The 23,015-nt window shown below is 38.0% G+C and overlaps 1 protein-coding gene across 1 annotated transcript in view; it reads right to left on the bottom strand.

Annotated features, from left to right (window-relative positions):
* Positions 1–23,015, bottom strand: part of ANO3 (anoctamin 3) — a 444,144-nt gene that overhangs the window by 216,664 nt on the left and 204,465 nt on the right. Inside the window, 2 exon segments of the mRNA XM_068988751.1 lie at positions 104–175; positions 1,131–1,325. Of these exon segments, the coding sequence (XP_068844852.1) occupies positions 104–175; positions 1,131–1,325 (267 nt within the window).

Genomic DNA, 23,015 nt, shown 5'->3' with positions numbered 1-23,015 from the left:
GACTAAACATGAAATTTTTTTAAAAAAAATAATGTTTTAATTTGAAGACAGTTTGCTTTTGGAGTGGGAGAAAGGAGGAAGAAAATATCAAAAATCAACTCACCCAAGCAAAAATCACTGAGGTCGGTGAAAGAACATTTGAGCACAGAATCTTTTCTCTCTTCCTCAGTGTTAACTGGAACAACAGCAAAAAGACTTTGTAGTTTTGGGGACTATACACATAACAATGATTAGAAAAATAACCGTGGTGACTAATATCCAAATGACTGCCAAACGTGAAGAAATGTTTTTAAGTTAATGAGTTGAAACGAGAAAGACATCTGTCTTACATTTAGCACTTTGATTCTCTTGAACAATTAGCCACTTTCCTTACTGGCCATGGATGTAAGCTATTTAAAATAGGCAGTACTTTCCCAATACAATTGAAAAGAGAATATCAGAATTTTCAATTTACCTAGAGGAGGAAACAAGCTTCAGAAATCATAAGGAAATGAGTTTTCATAACATAAAAGCTTTTAGAGATGGATGGGTGGCGAGGTGGGGGGGGAGGGCGGGCGGGGAGAAACAACACCCATCCACTGAATGACAAGGAGCCTGGCTGTATTTTGATTCCTAACTCGTTTGAAAAGGAGTTATCTAAAGGTATAATGGCATCTCAAACGGGCATTTGTATGTAGTTTTGGATGCCAACACTTGTCCAATCACATCTTCATGCAACCAAATCTTTATTGCTTTATAGTCAGTATTATTTAAAGTTTTGGGTCTTTTGTTTTAAGGAAACCAAGTTTATTATTGCTGGAATATTTATTTACTGGTAATAAATTCTCACTAGGAATGCTAAAGAGCCAGTGACTTGGGTGGCTGGTCTGTCTCCTGCCAACAGAAAGTAGGTCCATATCTGCATGGCATTGCTACTTTTAGGGACATAAAGGGATGAACACACATCTGGCCAAGGAATGGCCTTTTGTCAGACTGGCAGGGGCAACTGTTCCCCTTCCTATGGCAGTCTCCTTTCTGAAAACTCCATAAATACTAAGTGGAAGAAAGGAAGAGAGGGCAAGAGGGAGGGAGAAAGAGACAGAATGTTGGAACACTACTCTTCATAAGTTAAGCAAGAAAGTAGAGCTTACCGTGCTCTGCTTTGTCAGCGGAGATTGAGGTTACAGAAGTGGGATCCTGAGATTCACTCTCAATTGACTGGAAGAGTGAGGTAGACTGGCTCAGGCTCTTTGAGTAAGCATAGCTCTGGGCCAGGCAAGGCAAGGATCTCCGAGATGGTTTTAATGAAGTTTCTTTTGCTATCTCACTCTTGCTCATATTCATACCTGCAAATTCAAAATGGTAAGTTTTAACAATAAGAAATTATCAGAAGAAATCAACAAATAATTTTAATTCTCATGATGGCTGTTTCAGGAAAATACTATTGGAAAGTACCATCTGGGGATTAGAACTAAGTAAATTCTGTTTCTATATTTTTAAGGGAAGTGTTTTGAGATTTTTGTCAAAAACAGTTATGAGAAATAAACAGCTCCTCTTCCAGTTTTGAGCTTTCACTATCTGTTAAAGTGCCTGCAAAAGAGAAACTGAGGTTTAAGTTCATTTGGGGAGTTATGAGGACAACAATTTGGATTGTCTTTGGATGAATCTGTTTTGGTTTTAAAGCAGTGAAATAAATAAAACCTAATGAACTGACATTCAAATCACTATTATTAACTGGAGCCCTTCTCTTTATACCTTATCCTCCTTTCAACACATGCATAGCACATTAATGGGTGATCAAGAGGCTGGAAAGAGGTAGCATACAGAGTTTAGTACAAAAATTGGTCAATAGGCAGGGGTCAAGGGACAATATTCCTGCGCCCCATGTATCAGTCCCTCCCCTCACAGAGGACTGATCTGCCAGAAGAAAGAATGTCCCTAGATAGGGCTCTGCCTCCATAACTGGATGTCCCTGTAATTATATGCTCCCAGCAATGAATGACCCCATGTCCTTGCACATCCCTGTCCCCATCATTCCTCACTTCCTCACATTAATCCCAGGGCATTCCTCAGCCCTGGAATACTGCTGTGTGTATTCTGGCATATGCCTTCTTTTGCACATACTGAGTATTTCTCTAAGAGGAAACACTTAGATGTACTATTGCTGGTTTGAAGAACATGAATATTTACAATTTGGATAAATAATGCCAAACTGATCTCCCTGAAAGCTTTATCTTTTCACACTTCCACAAATAGTACAAGATGGAATCCGTTTCCTTATGAAATTTCCTGGCCAACTCTAGACAGTATCCATTGTTTTAATTCTGAATAAAATAAAAAGCCAACAAATAGAAAACTAAAAAATTGTTTTATTCTTTTTGTAACAGATTGAACATGTTTTCATATATTTCATAGCCAATTATAACTCTTCAATGACTAAGCAATTTTATGGTTTTTCTAGTGTGTTGTTAGGCTTTTCCTTGTTATTTTATAGGTACTTAGTATATGTGTGTATACATATACAGATAGATATATTGTTCAGTCACTAAGTTGTGTCTGACTCTTTGCAACCCCATGAAATGCAGCACGCCATCCTTCTCCAGCCTTCACTATCTCCCTGAGTTTGCTCAAACTCATGTCCATTGAGTCAGTGATGCCTTTCAACCATCTTATCCTCTGTTGTTCCCTTCTCCTCTTGCCCTCAATTTTCCCCATCATCAGGGTCTTTTCCAATGAGTCAGCTCTTCGCATCAGGTAGCCAAAGTATTGGAGCTTCAGCCTCAGCATCAGTCCTTCCAATGAATATTCAGGGTTGATTTCCTTTAGGATTGACTGGTTTGATCTTGCTGTCCAAGGGACTCTCAAGAGTCTTCTCCAGCATGACAGTAATTATCATATTTATTATAAGACAAACAAGTTAACTAAACTCCACCTACATTGTTCTGGTCAATACTTTTTAGCTATTTTATAATCAGCTCATGAATTAACTCCAGATTTCTAAGAACTTATCAAATGCATGAATTCAAATAAAGACAAGCAGAGGTACCAATGTACACTGTCCTTTGAGAAAAATGAGAATCTTGGGGAAAAAATGACAATTTTTGAAAGTGGTTCTATAGAAATAAGACATGATTGAATAGATGAAATGCAGATAAATCTACCAGAATGGATTTTATCTTCCTGTTTTATTTTTAAAATGTATTTAATTAGTTTCAAATAATTATCAGGGTGCAAATAAAACGTGAACTAGAAAGGGATGCAAGAAAGAATTCTAAAGTGATCCAGTCTCTGGCGACTAACACCTTCACTTTCTTTCACTTAGCTTTCTGGGACTCCATAACAGTAAGAAAGGAAAACACCCTTTTGAAGAGGGATTCCCTAAGGCCTACAAAACTCATATTGAAATCCTACTCAAATATCATACAATCTCCCTTAGTTAAGGACTGAATAGAGTTTTCTATGCTACATCCAAGGAACTACACAGGAAAAATCTGTCCTAGTAAGGTTTTATACCTGTGAATCTTTTGTAATATGGTCTAATATTTTATTTCATTTAGGAAACACTAACATTTAATATTAAATGATCTGTTTTTGTTACAGGGCTCTGGCTGAAAATTGTCTTTTACCATAGAAGAAGATATAAGTAAATGAATAAATATTCTTTGGAGGGTTAGTACACTGATGGAAGATGGTAATAGTTACTAGTAAAGATATTAGAAAAAGAGAGCAATGCCTTGGTCCTCTAAGAATGGCCTTAATGGGGACTCTACAATAATACTAGTTACCTTAATCTACCGAACCCAGAAAGTATGTTCAAAAACTGCTGAGCTAATGATGACAATCACACTGGTGCCTGCGTGCATGTACATGCTAAGTCACTTCAGTCTGCCGACTCTTTGCAAGCCTATGGGCTGTAGTCTGCCAGGCTCCTCTGTCCATGGGGATTCTCCAGGCAAGAATACTGGAGTGGGTTGCCACTTCCTCCTCCAGGGAAATCGTCCCGATCCAGGGATCGAACCAGCATCTCTTAAGTCTCCTGCACTGGCGGTCAGGTTCTTTATCACTAGCACCGCCTGCAAAGGTCACCACACATGTAGATATTATTATTTTATGAACCAGGTGAGACTAAGCTTTATGCTCATCAATGCTATCAGTATTTTCTATCATTTGATTCACCTCTGTATTCATCTAGTCACAGAAAAGACATTACTTAGGTTTTTGCTCTCTGTAGGTTCCATGTTGATATTAGGTATACAGTGATGAATAAGGTTGACCTATAATTTCTGCCCTCATGGGACGTTCACTCAAGCAGAGTGTCAGACATTGATCAAAAAATATGTATATGCTTATATAATTGTCTGAAACGCTATGAAAATACAGGCATAGTTATATAATGAAGAATTATAAAAAGGTCTTTCTTTATAAAGTGATCAGGGACATTTTCTCTGAAGAAGTGACAATGTTAGGCAAAAAAAAAAAAAAAAAAAACAGGAAAAGGAGCCTAACATATAGAAAGGTGTCTATGTATGTTTGTGTTAATGTTTATATGTATGTGTCTGTGGGGAGTGCTTTTAGGTAAAGATAATAACGTGTAAAAGCCCTGAGGTAGAAAGACTGAAACATATTTATAGAACTGAAAAAAAAACCAACTACGGTATAGTAAGTGAAAGAGGCATAAATGAGCTATAGCTGCAGTCCAGGTAGGGGATAAAAATTCCCTATGGTTCTTTGGAGAATTCTGCATATGCTTATGTTCCCATTATTTTTCACAGATTTATCTGCCTTATGTCCTTATTTTTTCTGAATAACTGCATTTGCCAAAATTTATAAAATAGCTTTAAACATACTTCAAATGGGAAATGAAAATGTGAGAAGCAATGAAATTTACCTACTCTAGGTCATAAATCAAGCAGTTGGCAGAAAGCTGAATGTGAAAGTGAGAGTCATTGGATTCCAGAATCCATAATCTATGCAGAATGCTCCCCACATGGTTCTTCACAAACCCCAATCCTAGATGAGTGGTTACCATGGTTTCACTTAGTAAAAATATCACACACATTTTCAGCAGAGGGCTCTGAATGTAGAAACCACAGAGCCAGAGCAAACTTCAGAACCTATAATTCTATATCCACAATCTTAGCCAACGCTGAAATATCCTGGTGAAAAACGAATGTGTGCTGTTCGGCACACAATAACTGCGATGTCTACCCATCATCTGACAAGTTGCTGTTCTTGTGCTGATCTATAAAATAATTGTTGTTGTTTAGTCATTAAGTCGCATCTGGTCTTTTGTGACCTTATGGCCTGTAGCCCACCAGGCTTCTCTGTCCATGGGATTTCCCAGGCAAGAATACTGGAGTGGGTTGCCATTTATTTTTCCAGGGAATGTTCCTCACCCAGGGATCAAACCCACATCTCCTGCACTTCAGGTAGATTCTTTACCACTGGGCCACCTGGGAAGCCCTAAAATAACAGATAGGAATAATACACAAGCTGCTATGAGTAGACACGGTATGTAACTGGGTGGCACAGATAAGTATCTGCTATTATTTATAAACCTAATTGTTATTTTTCCATTTCCATCATTAAGTTAACAACGTGTGTAACTGAGTTATATAACATAAATATTATTATGCTTAAACCTAATTTTTATTCATTCAGTTTTCTAATATTTAATCATTCCAACAAGTATTGAGTTCTTTTTCTGGACCAGGACTTAACTCAGTGTTTGGCAAAAATGCTGCTCATCATCAGGAGATGTTCATATACATAAAAGTAGTTCTTTATATTAGAAACATATAAAAATATGGATAAGTCACCATAAAACCACCAAAGAGGAACTCCTAATCCAAGAGGTAGTAACAGTGAAGTCCTGACTGTGAGGTAATCTGAGCTGATTCTTTCTGAACTATTCCTTCTCCTACAATTTTATTTAGAATTCTTGGATTCAGTACATTTTCTATAAAGGATTATGCATATAAGGTAAGAAATTCTGTGTAAGACTCTCCATAAACACGTAACTGTGGGAAACATTTGTTAAAAGCAACATAAGAAAATTGAGAAAACAATGTTGATGATACACATATCCTTCCTAAAGCTCTGCATTTTCCTTCCCCATTGACCTTCAAAGCAGAACTTTCTCATTTATTAAACAATTGAGTGTTTTCAAAACTATCATACTGATCGGCTTTGCTAGAAACCAATAACATCTAAGCTGAAAGTGTGATATCCTAATGTTCTAAAAAGTACAGTTTCTTTTCAAATTTCCACATCAAACACCATCACATTCTGCTTGGCATAACAAGCAATATCTGTTCTTTCTTTGGCATGATTAACACTAACTACTCCCACAGCACATTCAGGCCTATTTTCTTCTATATTCTAAAGTTCCCTTTCTTTTCTTGTATGACTTTACCTGGTACCCTTGAATATTTGACAGTTACCTATTTAAAGCTAATAACTAGAAAAGAGACCACAGTAACATGTCAGTTTTGGTAAACATATGCAGCTCTTAAGTTCAAGGTTAAACCTGTAGAAGCATAAAGATGTGTTATTTCCTATATTTGGAACAGCTTTTTCTAAAGCAACAATTAGTACTACTTCCAACTGTTCTAAGAGGACTTAATAAATGCTCACATATTTAAAAGGATCTCATGAAAAAACTATTTCACTTGGGTATTCACAAAGGTCCAACTGCAAGGTATTTTCTAGAAAAACATTCACATAAGACATCCGACATTAAAGGAGGTGAAGTTCTGACTGAGATACTACTTATCTCAATGAGCTTCCAGATGATAAAAAATTTTAATTGGAAAAATAGGTCCTTTGAAAGCTTCAAAGAGAAAATTGAAGAGTAAAAAAATCTTTGTTGTTTTTGGTGCAAAATACACATTTTTCAAAAGACCCACCACTCTTTTATAAAATTTCAAAAAAATTAACTCATCCTAAGGACTCATGTGAATATATATATATTTAATATATACAAAATAAATGCATATTTATAAATATATAAAATAAATATATATAATATATGCATATTTTATAGATCAAACTTTGGCATTTCTGCCAAGTAAATTGTTAGAAGAATTTTGGGATATTTGTAGCAAAAGAACACAATATTGTTATCTAACAAATTTCATATTATGTCCATAAGAGGAAATTTTTTTAAATTTACTCTTTCCATACATCTCGCCCTCTCCTCCCCTCTCGCATGTCTGTAAGTCTATTCTCTATGTCTGTTTCTCCATTGCTTCCCTGTAAATAAATTCTTCAGAACAATTTTTCTAGATTCCATATATGTGCATTAGAATATGATATTTATCTTTCTCTTTCTGAGTCACTTCACTCTGTATAATAGGTTCTAGGTTCATCTAGAGGTTCATTTTTCTAGAGGAAAATTTTAAAATAAATATAAAAATAAATATATTTGTCTCTTTTTGTAGTCTCAAGATGAATTATGCTGTTTAGTAAGATTTTATACCTTTATCAGAAGTACTTTAGAACTGATGGCCTGAGGAGGGGTGGTGTCTTATGATGCTATTTAATTTTATAAACTCCAAACACAGTTTTCGATATTAGTGGATACAATCAAAGCATATCTACCTAAATAGTAAGCTTTAAATCAAATCCCTTATGATTATACAGTGGAAGTGAGAAATAGATTTAAGGGACTAGATCTGATAGATAGAGTGCCTGATGAACTATGGAATGAGGTTCGTGACATTGTACAGGAGACAGGAATCAAGACCATCCCCATGGAAAAGAAATGCAAAAAAGCAAAATGGCTGTCTGGGGAGGCCTTACAAATAGCTATGAAAAGAAGAGAGGTGAAAAGCAAAGGAGGAAAGGAAAGATATAAGCATCTGAATGCAGAGTTCCAAAGAATAGCAAGAAGAGATAAGAAAGCCTTCTTCAGCGATCAATGCAAAGAAATAGAGGAAAAGAACAGAATGGGAAAGACTAGAGATCTCTTCAAGAAAATTAGAGATACCAAGCGAACATTTCATGCAAAGATGGGCTCGATAAAGGACAGAAATGATACGGACCTAACAGAAGCAGAAGATATTAAGAAGAGGTGGCAAGAATACACAGAAGAACTGTACAAAAAGATCTTCACGACCCAGATAATCATGATGATGTGATCACTAATCTAGAGCCAGACATCTTGGAAAGTGAAGTTAAGTGGGCCTTAGAAAGCATCACTATGAACAAAGCTAGTGGAGGTGATGGAATTCCAGTTGAGCTGTTTCAAATCCTGAAAGATGATGCTGTGAAAGTGCTGAACTCAATATGCCAGCAAATTTGGAAAACTCAGCAGTGGCCACAGGACTGGAAAAGGTCAGTTTTCATTCCAATCCCAAAGAAAGGCAATGAAAAAGAATGCTCAAACTACCGCACAATTGCACTCATCTCACTAGTAAAGTAATGCTCAAAATTCTCCAAGCCAGGCTTCAGCAATACATGAACCGTGAACTCCCTGATGTTGAAGCTGGTTTTAGAAAAGGCAGAGGAACCCAAGATCGAATTGCCAACATCTGCTGGATCGTGGAAAAAGCAAGAGAGTTCCAGAAAAACATCTATTTCTGCTTTATTGACTATGCCAAAGCCTTTGACTGTGTGGATCACAATAAACTGTGGAACATTCTGAAAGAGATGGGAATACCAGACCACCTGACCTGCCTCTTGAGAAACCTATATGCAGGTCAGGAGGCAACAGTTAGAACTGGACATGGAACAACAGACTGGTTTAAAACAGGAAAAAGAGTATGCTAAGGCTGTATATTGTCAACCTGCTTATTTAACTTCTATGCAGAGTACATCATGAGAAACGCTGGGCTGGAAGAAACACAAGCGGGAATCAAGATTGCCGGGGAAAATATCAATAACCTCAGATATGCAGATGATACCACCCTTATGGCAGAAAGTGAAAAGGAACTGAAAAGCCTCTTGATGAAAGTGAAAGAGGAGAGTGAAAAAGTTGGCTTAAATCTCAACATTCAGAAAATGAAGATCGTGGCATCTGGTCCCATCACTTCATGGGAAATAGATGGGGAAACAGTGGAAACAGTGTCAGACTTTATTTTGGGGGGCTCCAAAATCACTGCAGATGGTGATTGCAGCCATGATATTAAAAGACGCTTACTCCTGGGAAGAAAAGTTATGGCCAAGCTAGATAGTATATTCAAAAGCAGAGACATTACTTTGCCGACTAAGGTCCGTCTAGTCAAGGCTATGGTTTATCCTGTGGTCATGTATGGATGCGAGAGTTGGACTGTGAAGAAGGCTGAGCGCCGAAAAATTGATGCTTTTGAACTGTGGTGTTGGAGAAGACTCTTGAGAGTCCCTAGGACTGCAAGGAGATCCAACCAGTCCATTCTGAAGGAGATAAACCCTGGGATTTCTTTGGAAGGAATGATGCTAAAGCTGAAACTCCAGTACTTTGGCCACCTCATGCGAAGAGTTGACTCATTGGAAAAGATTCTGATGCTGGGAGGGATTGGGGACAGGAGGAGAAGGGGACGACCGAGGATGAGATGGCTGGCTGGCATCACGGACTCGATGGACGTGAGTCTGAGTGAACTCCGGGAGATGGTGATGAACAGGGAGGCCTGGCGTGCTGCGATTCATGGGGTCACAAAGAGTCGGACACGACTGAGCGACTGAACTGGACTGAACTGATGGGGAAAAAAGGAAAAATGGAAACATAATTTTTTTATTTTTCTGCCTTATGAAATCATAATAGTTTTCTCTCCCTCAAAGGAACATGTGGCTTGAGTGTGTCCTTTTCGGCAGAAGTTATTTCTATGTGATAAATGCTCTATTTATTGAGTGCCTACAAAATGCTAGGTGCACCCTGTGTGTTATGAATACTTCGCACAACAATCCTGTTAAGACTTGTCATCCCCACTTTACATGTGAGAATCCTGAGACACAAAAGACATTAACTTGTCTCAGGTCCCACAGGCAGGAAGTGTTGGAGCCTGAAACAAACCAGGTCCACCTGATTTCAAGGTCTCTGTTCTTTGGAATATAACAAGCAACTACTCTGTTTACTTAAAAATTCATTTTACAAGAATTTGCTCTTCACTCACTTTTCAGTTTTCCTCTCACTTGAACAAGAAAAAGTATGTCTACTCATACTGTCCTAGTAGGGTAGAGATATTTAGTGTTGTTTAGCCACTAAGTCTTGTCCAACTATTTCGTGACCCTAGGGACTGTAGCCCACCAGGCTCCTCTGTCCATGGGATTTCTGAGGCAAGAATACTGGAATGGGTTGTCATGTCCTTTTCCAGGATATCTTCCCAACCCCGGGATCAAACCTGCATCTCCTGCACTGGCAGGGGGAGTCTTTACCACTGAGCCACTAGGGAAGCCAGAGATGGTTAACTCAGAGTAACTGAAGAGTTTATTAAAAGTGAACTGACTGTCATTCAGTCATGTCTGACTCTTTGTAACCCCATGGACTACATAGCCCATGGAATTTTCCAGGCCAGAATACTGGAGTGGGTAGCCTTTCCCTTCTTCAGGGTATCTTCCCAACCCAGGGATTGAACCCAGGTCTCCAGCATTTCAAGCAGATTCTTTACCAGCTGAGCCACAAGGGAAGCCTACTTAAAGGCTGTGGGCAGGACAACTAACAGTACCCAGAAACCTTTATCACCCTTGGGCCTACAGAGCAAGGAGAGGAAGTAGATAAACGAACCTGGAGACAGTTAAAGGTGGGGAAGAGGAAATCTGTTGGATCCTGCATGCTTAGACACAGGAATGTAGCCACTGCCAACCACAGACAGGCATGAAGGGAGCCAAGGAATTAATGTACCCCAGCCTCTCTTTTGTCAGCTTCTAATCTGCTGCTGAAGCCTCCCACTGGTCAAATCTAAATGGTAGTTAGGGATCATGAGAACCAGCAGTTGCTGTCAGTCATAGATATCTGCTTGCTGGGACACAGTGCAGGGTAGAAAAAGGTGCAGGATGAATGTGGGGGGATCTACAGACACCGTCCACCACATGTGTACAGATGTGTAACTTCAGAAGAGCACCGAGCATAAACCTTTGGGAGGAGAAAACAACATATGCCTTTTTAACACTAGAGAATAAAATTTAAGTCTTTTGGTGTTTTGTTTTTCTTTTTTTTAAATAAGGGTAAGTACATGAACATGCTGTCGTTGTTGTTGTTCAGTTGCTTAATTATGTCCGGCATGAATATTCGAGTGGGTTGCCATTTCCTTCTGCAGGCAACCTTCCCGACAGAGGGATCCAATCCGCATCTTCTGCCTTAGCAGGTAGGTTCTCTACCACTGAGCCACCAGGAAAGCCCTTATCTTTCTGTACTGCTCTGATTTCCAAGTCACACAGTCCACCCAAAATAGGTTCTTTTCCTTGCTATATGTCCTATTATAAACATATACTTGGCTTTAGTAGAACTTACCGTGTTTGCATGCACTTATTTATTAGGATATTATTTAAAATATAGTCTCTTTAGCTAAAGGGAAGTCCCATGAGGGCAAGGGCCACGTTTGTCTTGTTCACAATCATAGCTGTAGTGCATGGCACAGGATTTGCACAAATGATATGCAAATGAATGCTTACAAGTGAAAGATCAAGATAAAGTTCTATTAGGTATTTTACTAATTAATATATTCATTTGATAACTGTTTATTGTTATAGATGCTACATATTTTTTCCAAACAATGGGATATCAGTTCAGTTCAGTCGCTCAGTTGTGTCCAGCATCAGTCCTTCCAATGAACACCCAGGACTGATCTTTAGGATGGACTGGTTGGATCTCCTTGCAGTCCAAAGGACCCTCAAGAGTCTTCTCCAACACCACAGTTCAAAAGCATCAATTCTTCTGCACTCAGCTTGCTTTATAGTCCAACTCTCACAAGCATACATGACTACTGGAAAAACCATAGCCTTGACTAGATGGACCTCTGTTGACAAAGTAATGTCTCTGCTTTTTAATATGCTATCTAGGTTGGTCATAACTTTCTTTCCAAGGAGTAAGCATCTTTTAATTTCATGGCTGCAATCACCATCAGTGACTTTGGAGCCCCCCAAAACAAAGTCAGCCACTGTTTCCACTGTTTCCCCATCTATTTGCCATGAAGTGATGGGACCAGGTGCCACGGGGATATGGCAGTGAATAAATAAGTAAAAGACCCGACACGCATAAAGACTGAAATCACGAGGGAGGGGACCATGTATACCTATGGCAGATTGATGTTGATGTATGGCAGAAACCAACACAATAATTGTAAAGCAATCTTCCCCCAATTAAAAATACATAAATAAATCTCAAGGGGACTTCAAAAGGGATTTACTTTTTGTTCATGGTACAGTGTTCTGAAACTTGAAGGTTCAGACAACCTATCAACTTAGTGTTGCTGTTGTTGTTGCTGTTTTGAAGTACAAATGAGATTTTTCTTTAAATAGTCATTTGGTAATGCCACAAATAAGATATGGATATTTATCATTACAAATACAGTGACCCACACAGTGATTTGAAAATCCCCTCTCCCTCAAATACCATTAATGTCCTTGCTTCCTTTCTAAGACTCAAATCGATCTTGGCAGAAATGAAACCTGAGAGTCATAGAGATGCCTGCTATTTATGAAAGGTGCTATTTGCAAAGTGCTTTCTTTAGAATACACTTGAAAAAAACAAATTAGCAAAAGATAAATCTATAACACCTCTTCCTATAATTTCCCACTGTAGTTAAGTTCATAATCTCACAGTCAACATCTCCTTATTCCTTCAATAACCTGGTCATTCAGCCACATTTTCTTCATAGTATTTCTTTTATCCTGAAAACTTCTACCTTTCAGAGTGAGGCTCAGATGCTATCAACATTGAAACAGCTTTCGTGTAACACCTTTATGCAGTATTTGCTACCATATTCCCTAAGCATCTGTTGCACTCCCAAGGCACTTCTAGTATAGGTGCATATTTTTCTGTGACACCATGAGCTACCTCAAGGACGAAACCAAGTCTCATTAAGTTTTGAGATCTTAGCATTTTGCACACAATTGGTTTATAGAGAAAGAAAAAGTAAGAGTGGATGGATAAAAGGGATGGTTTTGCTCATGCACAAGAATGAACAAATATGAATTATTGGCAAAATATGAATTCTTGATATTTGATAAACTTCTCCATCTCTCTGCTTCTGTTTACTCAATTTCAAAATTAGAAAGTATGTGTGTGTGTTAGTTGCTTAGTCGTGTCCAACTCTTTGCAAATCCACGTAATTTAGCCCACCAGGCTCCTCTGTCCATGGAAATTCTCCAGGCAAGAATACTAGAGTGGGTTACCACTTTCTTCTCCAGGGGATCTTCCCAACCCAGGAATTGAACCCGGGTCTCCTGCATTGCAGGAAGAATCTTTACCATCTGAGCCATCAATGGTAATTAATTTACAGACAAGTGTGAATATTAAATGATTAAAGTGTGAGTATAATGCCTGGTACTTAGTTTATCCTATATGTATTTGCTATTATAATAAATGAATAAGTGATGCCATGTGTATATAAGGTGTAATAAGATTTAAAATCAGAACCATAAATATGTAGTATGCAGAATTTTTTTGTTTTTATTTTTGTTTTTAATTTAACTTTATTCATTTTAATTGGATGCTAATTACTTTACAATATTGTATTGGTTTTGCCATACATCAACATGAACTTCTGGAGCTTTTATACCAGTAAAATAATAAGTAGCTCATTTTCCAAAAAATTAATATTTCATGTAGCACAAAGATGCAGAGCACTATAAAGGAACTAATCTTCTGCTTTATGTTTTGGTAATTAGGGTCAAAGACTGCATCTGGGTGAAAGAAATTGCAGTATATTTGAGGGAACTCCTGCCTAAATCCTTGAAGGAAAGAGATCACTATGTTCAACACTATGTTCAAAAGGCAACAGCTGTTTGAAGAAGGACTCATGAATCAATGCCCAAGAAAGAAACTGAAAGTTAGTAGATTCCCTACACATTCTCAAAGATTAAAATCCAATAGCAGAAGCAAACCTTCTACCAACATATTAAGAAATTAGGGAATTTCATGCAAACTAACAATGGTTCTAGTGAAAAACCCCAAATGGGTCCAAAGCTTCCTCCTGAAGTGCCTAATTACAATGTTTAACAAGGCTCATAAATATTCTTTTTTTTTTTTTCCATTTTCTATCTAATCCTTTTGTGTTTGAAAATCTTGGAAGCCCTAATAGGAGATAATTTGGGACAGGACATATATCAAAAACCTTGAACAGTTGCAGATATCCTTTTGAAATAACCTCCAGGTAACCTTTGAAAGTGAAGAGGAACTAAAAAGCCTCTTGATGAAAGTGAAAGTGGAGAGTGAAAAAGTTGGCTTAAAGCTCAACATTCAGAAAACGAAGATCATGGCATCTGGTCCCATCACTTCATGGGAAATAGATGGGGAAACAGTGGAAACAGTGTCAGACTTTATTTTGGGGGGCTCCAAAATCACTGCAGATGGTGATTGCAGCCATGAAATTAAAAGGTGCTTACTCCTTGGAAGAAAAGTTATGACCAACCTAGATAGCATATTCAAAAGCAGAGACATTACTTTGCCGACTAAGGTCGGTCTAGTCAAGGCTATGGTTTTTCCTGTGGTCATGTATGGATGTGAGTTATACTGTGAAGAAGGCTGAGCGTCAAAGAATTGATGCCTTTGAACTGTGGTGTAGGAGAAGACTCTTGAGAGTCCCTAGGACTGCAAGGAGATCCAACCAGTCCATTCTGAAGGAGATCAGCCCTGGGATTTCTTTGGAAGGAATGATGCTAATGCTGAAGCTCCAGTACTTTGGCCACCTCATGCGAAGAGTTGACTCATTGGAAAAGACTCTGATGCTGGGAGGGATTGGGGGCAGGAGGAGAAGGGGATGACAGAGGATGAGATGGCTGGATGGCATCACTGACTCAGTGGACGTGAGTCTGAGTGAACTCCAGGAGTTGGTGATGGACAGGGAGGCCTGGCCTGCTGGAATTCATGGGGTCGTAAAGAGTTGGACATGACTGAGCGACTGAACTGAACTGAACTGAACCTTTGAAACCTTGAATTTTATTGTGCAATTAATGTACCACAAGTGTGTTTCATGCAGGTGGGGGCAGTGGACTTCTTAGGGAAAAAACTGGTAATGATCTTGGTGGAACCACCAAGTAGGAATCATTGCAGGAATTGGAACAGTTGACAGTTCATCTCACCGTGGGTGCCCAAAATCCATGCCCCTTCACACATCCTATGAGACCACCTGTGACCCAGAACACCTGTTTGAACTCTTCACTGGAAAGGGAAAAGGTATTTTCAGGATTTTGTCTTCTGAGCTGTCTCTTGACTGAAGTTAGCTAAAAACAAGGAGATTTCAGTATCATTCATTCATCATCAAGTTCATATTGTAATGGAAATGCAGCCCAGAGCTATCAGGTTTAACAAAAACGTTTATTGGTTTTTTTCCAGAACTACCGTGATGACTGATAGACTTCAAATGCCTAATCAAACTCACTGGATTCTCAACGCTGCGAGAAAGGGATGCAAATGAAACCTTTAAATACCTTGGGGTTATTATGATGAAAACCACAGGGGTGCTCCTTGCATTATACTTAATGTAGTTGTGTGTGTGCGTATGTGTCCGTGCATGTGTCTGTAGAAGGGTAAAATGAAATTCCTGATCAACCCTTACCTGTCCTATGGAAGGTAACACCAAATGAAACTAAATCTTGGGTTTGGATAAGGATAGAACACTTAAAGACTTAGAGTACCTCTGACAAGGTTCAAAGTTATACTATTTATATGACTGCCAAGACCAGCACAGGTTGTTTCACTCCAAAGAGCTCAAAAAAGTCATTTGGCCAAAGTATTTGGACACTGCAAGGACACTTGGGTTATACTCTGTCCTGAAGTAGGGGGGTTCTGAAGACTCCTACTGTATGACAACATTTTGAAAATCTAAAAATCTAACCTCTTCCAACCACACATTGTTACTGGTAGAACCAATAACTAGAAGAAATTTGTTGATGTGTAGAATATGAACCCAAACACAGGCATGATTAGTCTAACCAGTGCTGCACTGGGACACAAGCTGTTCTATATTTTTATCCTACCATGAACATTTGTAGCCACAGATCTTCCCACTTCTTGCCACCTGCTGCTGTTGTTCTTACTTAAGGTTTTGTTCATACTGTGCCAAAGGCTGGCAATTTATACATCTGCTTTTGAATATAGTTTGATATTTTATCATTGAAAGCTTATTTCAAAAGGTTAAATAAGAATGGGAAAAATTAGTTTACTAAAGCTAGGAAAACAAAACAAAAAGTAGTATTTATTTCAATATTTTTTCAACCAGTTCAGGATGAGAACTTTTAGCTATTCCTATGGTATTTAAAAATAAAGTCTATTTTTAAAAACAAGTGACAAATAATCAGGATTTCACATATTATTGTTGCTATTAATATTGCTGTTTAATTATGTTTGTATTATTAATAATAATTACCACCTATTATTTATCAACTACTCTTCTAATGGATATTTATTTTATAGAAGGTCAGAATTTGAGTTTTAGTTTAGTTTAATAGCCTTTTAGCTTTGATTTTTGAAATTATATTTTTCAAATCATGGTTTACATGCATGAAGAAGGTTATATTATTTTTTCAAAGATTTGAGTTCAATAAAACCTAAGATTATTTTTGCCAAGCACTGTTATTCTCATTATAAAAACCATATGTGTTTTGAGAGATAACACATATGCTTGGATTTTTCCCCTTTTTTAATTTACATAGAAGAAAATTAACTTTTTTGTTGTACAGTTATTTGATTTTGACACAAACATATATTATTATAACCACTCCAAAAGCGCAGTTGGAAAAATTCAGCTCAGTTCACTTCACTCACTCAGTCGTGTCCAACTCTTTGCGACCCCATGAATCGCAGCACTCCAGGCCTCCCTGTTCATCACCAACTCCTGGAGTTCACTCACACTCATGTCCATCGAGTCAATGATGCCATCCAGGCATCTCATCCTCGGTTGTCCCCTTCTCCTCCTGCCCCTAATCCCTCCCAGCATCAGAGTCTTTTCCAGTGAGTCAACTCTTCGCATGAGGTGGCAAAGTATTGAGTTTCAGCTTTAGCATCATTCCTTCCAAAGAAATCCCAGGGCTGACCTCCTCAGAATGGACTGGTTGGATCTCCTTGCATTCCAAGGGACTCTCAAGAGTCTTCTCCAACACCACAGTTCAAAAGCATCAATTCTTTGGCGCTCAGCCTTCTTCACCGTCCAACTCTCACATCCATACGTGACCACAGGAAAAACCATAGCCTTGACTAGACCGACCTTAGTCGGCAAAGTAATGTCTCTGCTTTTGAATATGCTATCTAGGTTGGTCATAACTTTTCTTCCAAGGAGTAAGCGTCTTTTAAATTCATGGCTGCAGTCACCATCTGCAGTGATTTTGGAGCCCCCCAAAATAAAGTCTGACACTGTTTCCACTGTTTGCCCATCTATTTCCCATGAAGTCACCTCAAAAAATTTCCAAGTCTTCCCATTTGTGTTCAGGCTCTTCCTTCACTGTTAATTCCTGACAATTAGTGATTTGTTCTTTTTACCTCCTTTTTTTTGCCTTTTCCAGAGTGCTACATAAACAGAACTGTACATTGTACACTGTATAAATTTTAAAATTAGGTTTTTTCATTTGGCAAAATGCATTTGAAAACCATCTGTGTTTTTGTTAAGTATCAATAACCTATCCATTTGAATTCATTTCTATTACCAAGTTATAACTCCATTGTATGGAAGTAACACATTTCTTTTGGCAATGTTACATAACATATAGGATCTTAGTTCCCTGAACATGTATCAAATCCACACTCCCTGCATTGGAAGCATGGAATCTTAACCACTGGACCAGCAGGGGATTCCTTAATCTAATAAAATTAGATTATCCACTCACTCATTTAAGTACATTTGGGTTTGTCTAGTTTTTGTGCTTATGAATAATGCTACTATAAACATTCACATAGATGCTTTAAATTCTCATAAATGCATGGGAGTAGGCTTGCTGAGGAGAAGGCAATGGCACCCCACTCCAATACTCTTGCCTGGAAAATCCCATGGAGGGAGGAGCTTGGTAGGCTGCAGTCCATGGGGTAGGGAAGTCAGACACAATTGAGTGACTTCACTTTCACTTTTCACTTTCATGCATTGGAGAAGGAAATGGCAACCCACTCCAGTGTTCTTGCCTGGAGAATCCCAGGGACGGGGGAGCCTGGTGGGCTGCCATCTATGGGGTCGCACAGAGTTGAACACGACTGAAGTGACTTGGCAGAAGCAGCAGGCTTGCTGAGTCATATGGTAAGTGCCCATTTAACTTTTAGAGGAACTGTCAACTTTTTTCAAAAGTGGCTGTTCTACCACCAGTGTATGTGTTTCTGATGTACCATACACTTATCAACAGGATTGTTGTTGCTGCTGTTAGATCTTCTAACAATAATGAGAGACTACATTTCCTTAATGACTAGAGAGACTGAGCTTCCTTACATGTTTCTAGAATTTCTAGAACTTCCAATCAAACACTGAGAAGCAGAAGTAAAAGTGGAAAATCTTGCCTAGTTCCTGATCTTAGGGGGAAATCTCATGATTATGTATGGTGTTAGATGTGAATTTTTATAAATGCATTTATCACATGGAGGACACTTCTTTCTAACCCTAAGTCACTGATATTTTTATCATGATAGATATTGAATGTCTTTTCTGCATTTATTGATATATCATGTAGTTTTCCTCTGAAGTCTGTTAATGTGGCAAATTATAATTGATTTTTAGTGCTGGACCAACCTTGCATTTATAGGTCATATTTGATATATTTAATTCTCATAATAATCCTAAAGTTTTGATTATGCATATTTGAGACTGAGAAAATTAAAGTTAACTAACTAAAGGACATTCATCCCTGTGCTGTGCTATGCTTACTCACTCAGTTGTGTCCAACTCTTTGTGACCCCATAGACTGTAGCCTCCAGGCTCCTCTGTCCATGGGGATTCTCCAGGCAAGAATACTGGAGTGTGTTGCCATGTCCTCCTCCAGGGGATCTTCCCAACCCAGGGGTTGAACCCAGGTCTTTGGCATTGCAAGCAGGTTCTTTACTGTCTGAGCCACCAGGAAAGCCAGTAACTGCCAAACCTATGAACTGAACTCAAGTCCATAAGATCCCTGAGCTATGTTTCTCTTACCATAGCACTCTGCCTTTAAGATATGCAAGAAGAAATTACTGATGGCCTCTAGGGCAACAACAGAAACTCTCCCTCCCTATACTCCACTTCCAAGGTAAAGAGTCCCTGGTAATGTTCTAGCAAATACACACGGTTGTTCCAGGGTTCTTAAGAGTGAAGCCAACGGGTACATTGATAAAAGAGATCATAAACTCTGGCATGTACAGTGTCTCTTGGTCTTGCCTTTCCACTCAGTTTGTCTTCCATGTGTCAGGATTTGTGAAGGGGAAGCAAAAACAGTACAGGGCTTATGCAGGTAAGCTTTTGGAGGATAGTTTAAGACTTACACCTTAGGGACATATTTTCATTTCTTTCTGATTTCCTAGTGTTTATTAAGGTTTTGAGAGGATGTGACTTTAAGTTTCAAAATTAGATATATGCCTAGAAGAAAGAATCCTAAAAGGCCATTTGGTTTATTGTTATTTTATATCTTAAAGCATAGATGAGCTCAGCAAAGCCAATAATTTCACCTAGAATTTTGAGGCCAAGGCCCTAGTTAGAAAAAATAAAATTAACAAAAAACACTGCCTTGTGTCTTCTCTGCATATTGTTCTCATGAACCTACTGTAAGATTTGATAATACATTTCATGGGTTTCAGCTAAATATTTATCTTAATTCAAGAAATGCTTATAACACCTTAGGATTCTATGCTCACATTCTCTAATTCCACAGCATTATTGTAATTTACTTACTGAATAGAAATACCAACATTCAAATAACATCTAAGAGACAACAAAAAAGTGCTTTAAAATAAATATACATATATTTTTTATTTATGGTGGAGAAAGAGTAGAATTTGGATGATCTTAGGAAGCATATGATGAATATCCACAGTAAGATCACTTGTCCTATAAAATGGAAGTTATTAACAACTGCCAACCTATACATCAATGCTGAGCACTTTAATTATTATATCAAAGCTGAAAATAGTAAGAAATTTAGGAATAATTCATTTAACTCAGTATAAGTCTAATGTTAAAAACCTCAGAGGAGTTTCATTGCCTTCTAATTTTCTTTTAAAAGCTGTCTGAATATAAATGTTCTAATCTTGTCACTATAGAATGAAGAATGTATTTTAAATTGACAGACTGACATTATTAAAAAGAATGATTTCAAATCATTCATGATATGTACAAATGTCATGCCCAGTTCAAAAAGAAAAAGGGAATATTTCCCTTGCTTTATTTCCCTGATTTTCAAGCAACCACTGGTCCTTGATAAGTTTTCTTCCAGAATGGCACACACAAAAACAAAGATGTGTTCTGGAATTTTCTTTTCTACTCCTTGAAAAGGAAAATGGACTGAGGGATGAATAGGTGCTGCTTTTTGCCATGGGACAAATGAACAGCAAAGAAATGCAAACAAATTCAAAATACAAGAGCTGACTGACTGCTTTGTCTCTTCCAATGGAAACCATAGCCACTAGATTGCAGGCCTTTTGCAGTTAAGAGGTCGCAGTGTTCAAACAGGTGGCCCTGGAATTGGTATAGGTCACAAACACAGTTCAGGGTATGCCACTGAACCTCTGAATATATTATCTTTATGCTTGACAGGTCTTTCTGGGGACATACTGTTATGTGAATGAGCAGGTTCAGATGGGACTGTCATTAAAAAAGGGAATGTCATCTTCTGAAGATCCTAACAGGTCTAGCATATGGTGTCTTCATATGCCAGTTAGTACAGGGGTCTTAGGGCAATTCTAAGAATATTCAGGAGCTCCTAAATAGATTCTAGATAGACCTGGGTATTTAAAGGCCTTAAAGTAGCTTGTGTGTACTTCTAAACAGACATTCATATACACACATCCTCACACCTATCCCAAATAATATTTGGTCAGTCTGGCTGTACCTTGTACCCATAGCTGCTTCACAGCCACAAGTGTGCATTCTGGGGTTAGGAGTATGCTTTCACTTCTCTAAACTATAAGAAATCTCCCCAAAATTAAAACAGATAAATTGGGCTGATCATAACGGTCATGGATAATTCTAAGGAAGAGTATGGCATATTATTTGTGAAAGATCCCAAAGCAGGTGATAACTCCAACACTGGACTTGGATTAAACTTCCAGACTCTGGACAATTTCAATTCCAAGATTGTAATATACTATGATTTTCATAGTTAAATTTGGTCATTCTGTTTCTAAGAGAAGTCTCAAAGGCCTTTATTTCAAATTTTTCTAGTTTTTTCTCAGCCTTACTTTATTTAACCTCCTTTAAGTTTATGCCATAGTGAAGCTGCCCATAAATGCAAGGAGGCTGTAAACTCGGGCAGCGTTATTTCTATAGACATGGGCAGGAGACATTGTGTATAAATTCTCTTCAATAACCCAACTCCTTTGTTCTGTTTTTGAAAGAAATAACAAGGAAGCTTAAGTATTAAACTGATGAAAGGAGTACATAAACATGGTTTATGATGTAAGTTCTTTGGAGATAAGTTCTAAAGTAACTCCTAAGGTAAGGAGTTAGTTTCCTATTAAATTCATTTTCAACAAAACTTAAACTAGTTCTCCAACATATTAAAATAGACTGAAATTTATGATAGTTCTATACAACAGGTCAAATTAATAATATTTCTGTACAAAATAGAAAGAATAATTATACAAAGATTTAAAAATCAGACAATTCTAAGGAAATGGATTTAAGTCACTTTCAGGTAACAGCTTTCCCCCAAATGCATGACATCTCAGCCTTCATATATTCTTATTTAAGGATTAGAAATACACTATGAAGACAGCCTACTATCTCCAGTTAACAATATATAAAGTAATTTCTTCAGCGAAGTACCTATAGGAAAGGCATTCAGGGATGATAGAATGACAACTTGCAAATACATGTGACTGAACCAGGCTTAATTCCCTTCACTTCCTCCTCCTGCTTTTAAGAGCACTATGGGCAACATATTGTTAAGGCAGAACTTGGCACTGTTGAGTAAATACAGTTCGTGGCTGCCATGGAATTGTAGGATGAGGTAAGAGTGCTTAAGCCATTCCCAACTGTAAGGCACATATGTAAAACAGTCTATGTCTTGTGAATCACTTTTAAAAGGGACCCTTGATTTCTGGAACAATGGTGACCCCATTTAACATTCATTTCCAGAAATACATAGAGATTTGTCTGACTCCATTTATGACTTTAGAGATTAATGAAGAGTTTAACCTACCTAATAAGCCGTTCAAAAGCATCCATACGCTCACACAATCTCCCTTTATTTTTCCCTTAAAAGTGTTATCTCTTTATTTCGAATTTTAATAGTACCTAGACTCCTTAACTAAAAATGATAATTTTTGTAAGCAAGCTATATCTCTACCATTAAACCCAGCCGCTTGAGGTCAGGGACAAATAAGATGCCTCCTTATTTCTGCCACAGAAGCTTGGTCAGTGCTTTACATTCACTGAACAACTTGAGGCACCGTGTCGATTTCAGTACACCAAAGGCCAGTCATGCTTCTTAAAATATACCAATATACAGTTACAGACTAAAAATCCTACAACACCTATCAGAGTATTATATCAATAGCAATATTGTTTCACTACCCACTACAGTTATTAGACTGTTTAAAGTATATTACCTATTAAAATGTAGGCATGCAAAGATTATTGCTGCAGTGCTAGTGCTAAGTTGTTTGAGTTGTGTCCGACTCTTTGCAACCTTACAGACTGTAGCACACCAGGTTCCTTTGTCATGGGATTCTCCAGGCAAGAATACTGGAGTGGGTTGCCATTTCCCTATCCAGGGAAATCTTCCTGATGCAGGGATTG

This window comes from Capricornis sumatraensis, chromosome 16 (genome assembly GCF_032405125.1).
Source record: "Capricornis sumatraensis isolate serow.1 chromosome 16, serow.2, whole genome shotgun sequence".
In the NCBI taxonomy this organism is placed as follows: domain Eukaryota; kingdom Metazoa; phylum Chordata; class Mammalia; order Artiodactyla; family Bovidae; genus Capricornis; species Capricornis sumatraensis.
This window is presented reverse-complemented; position numbering and strand designations above follow the sequence as displayed.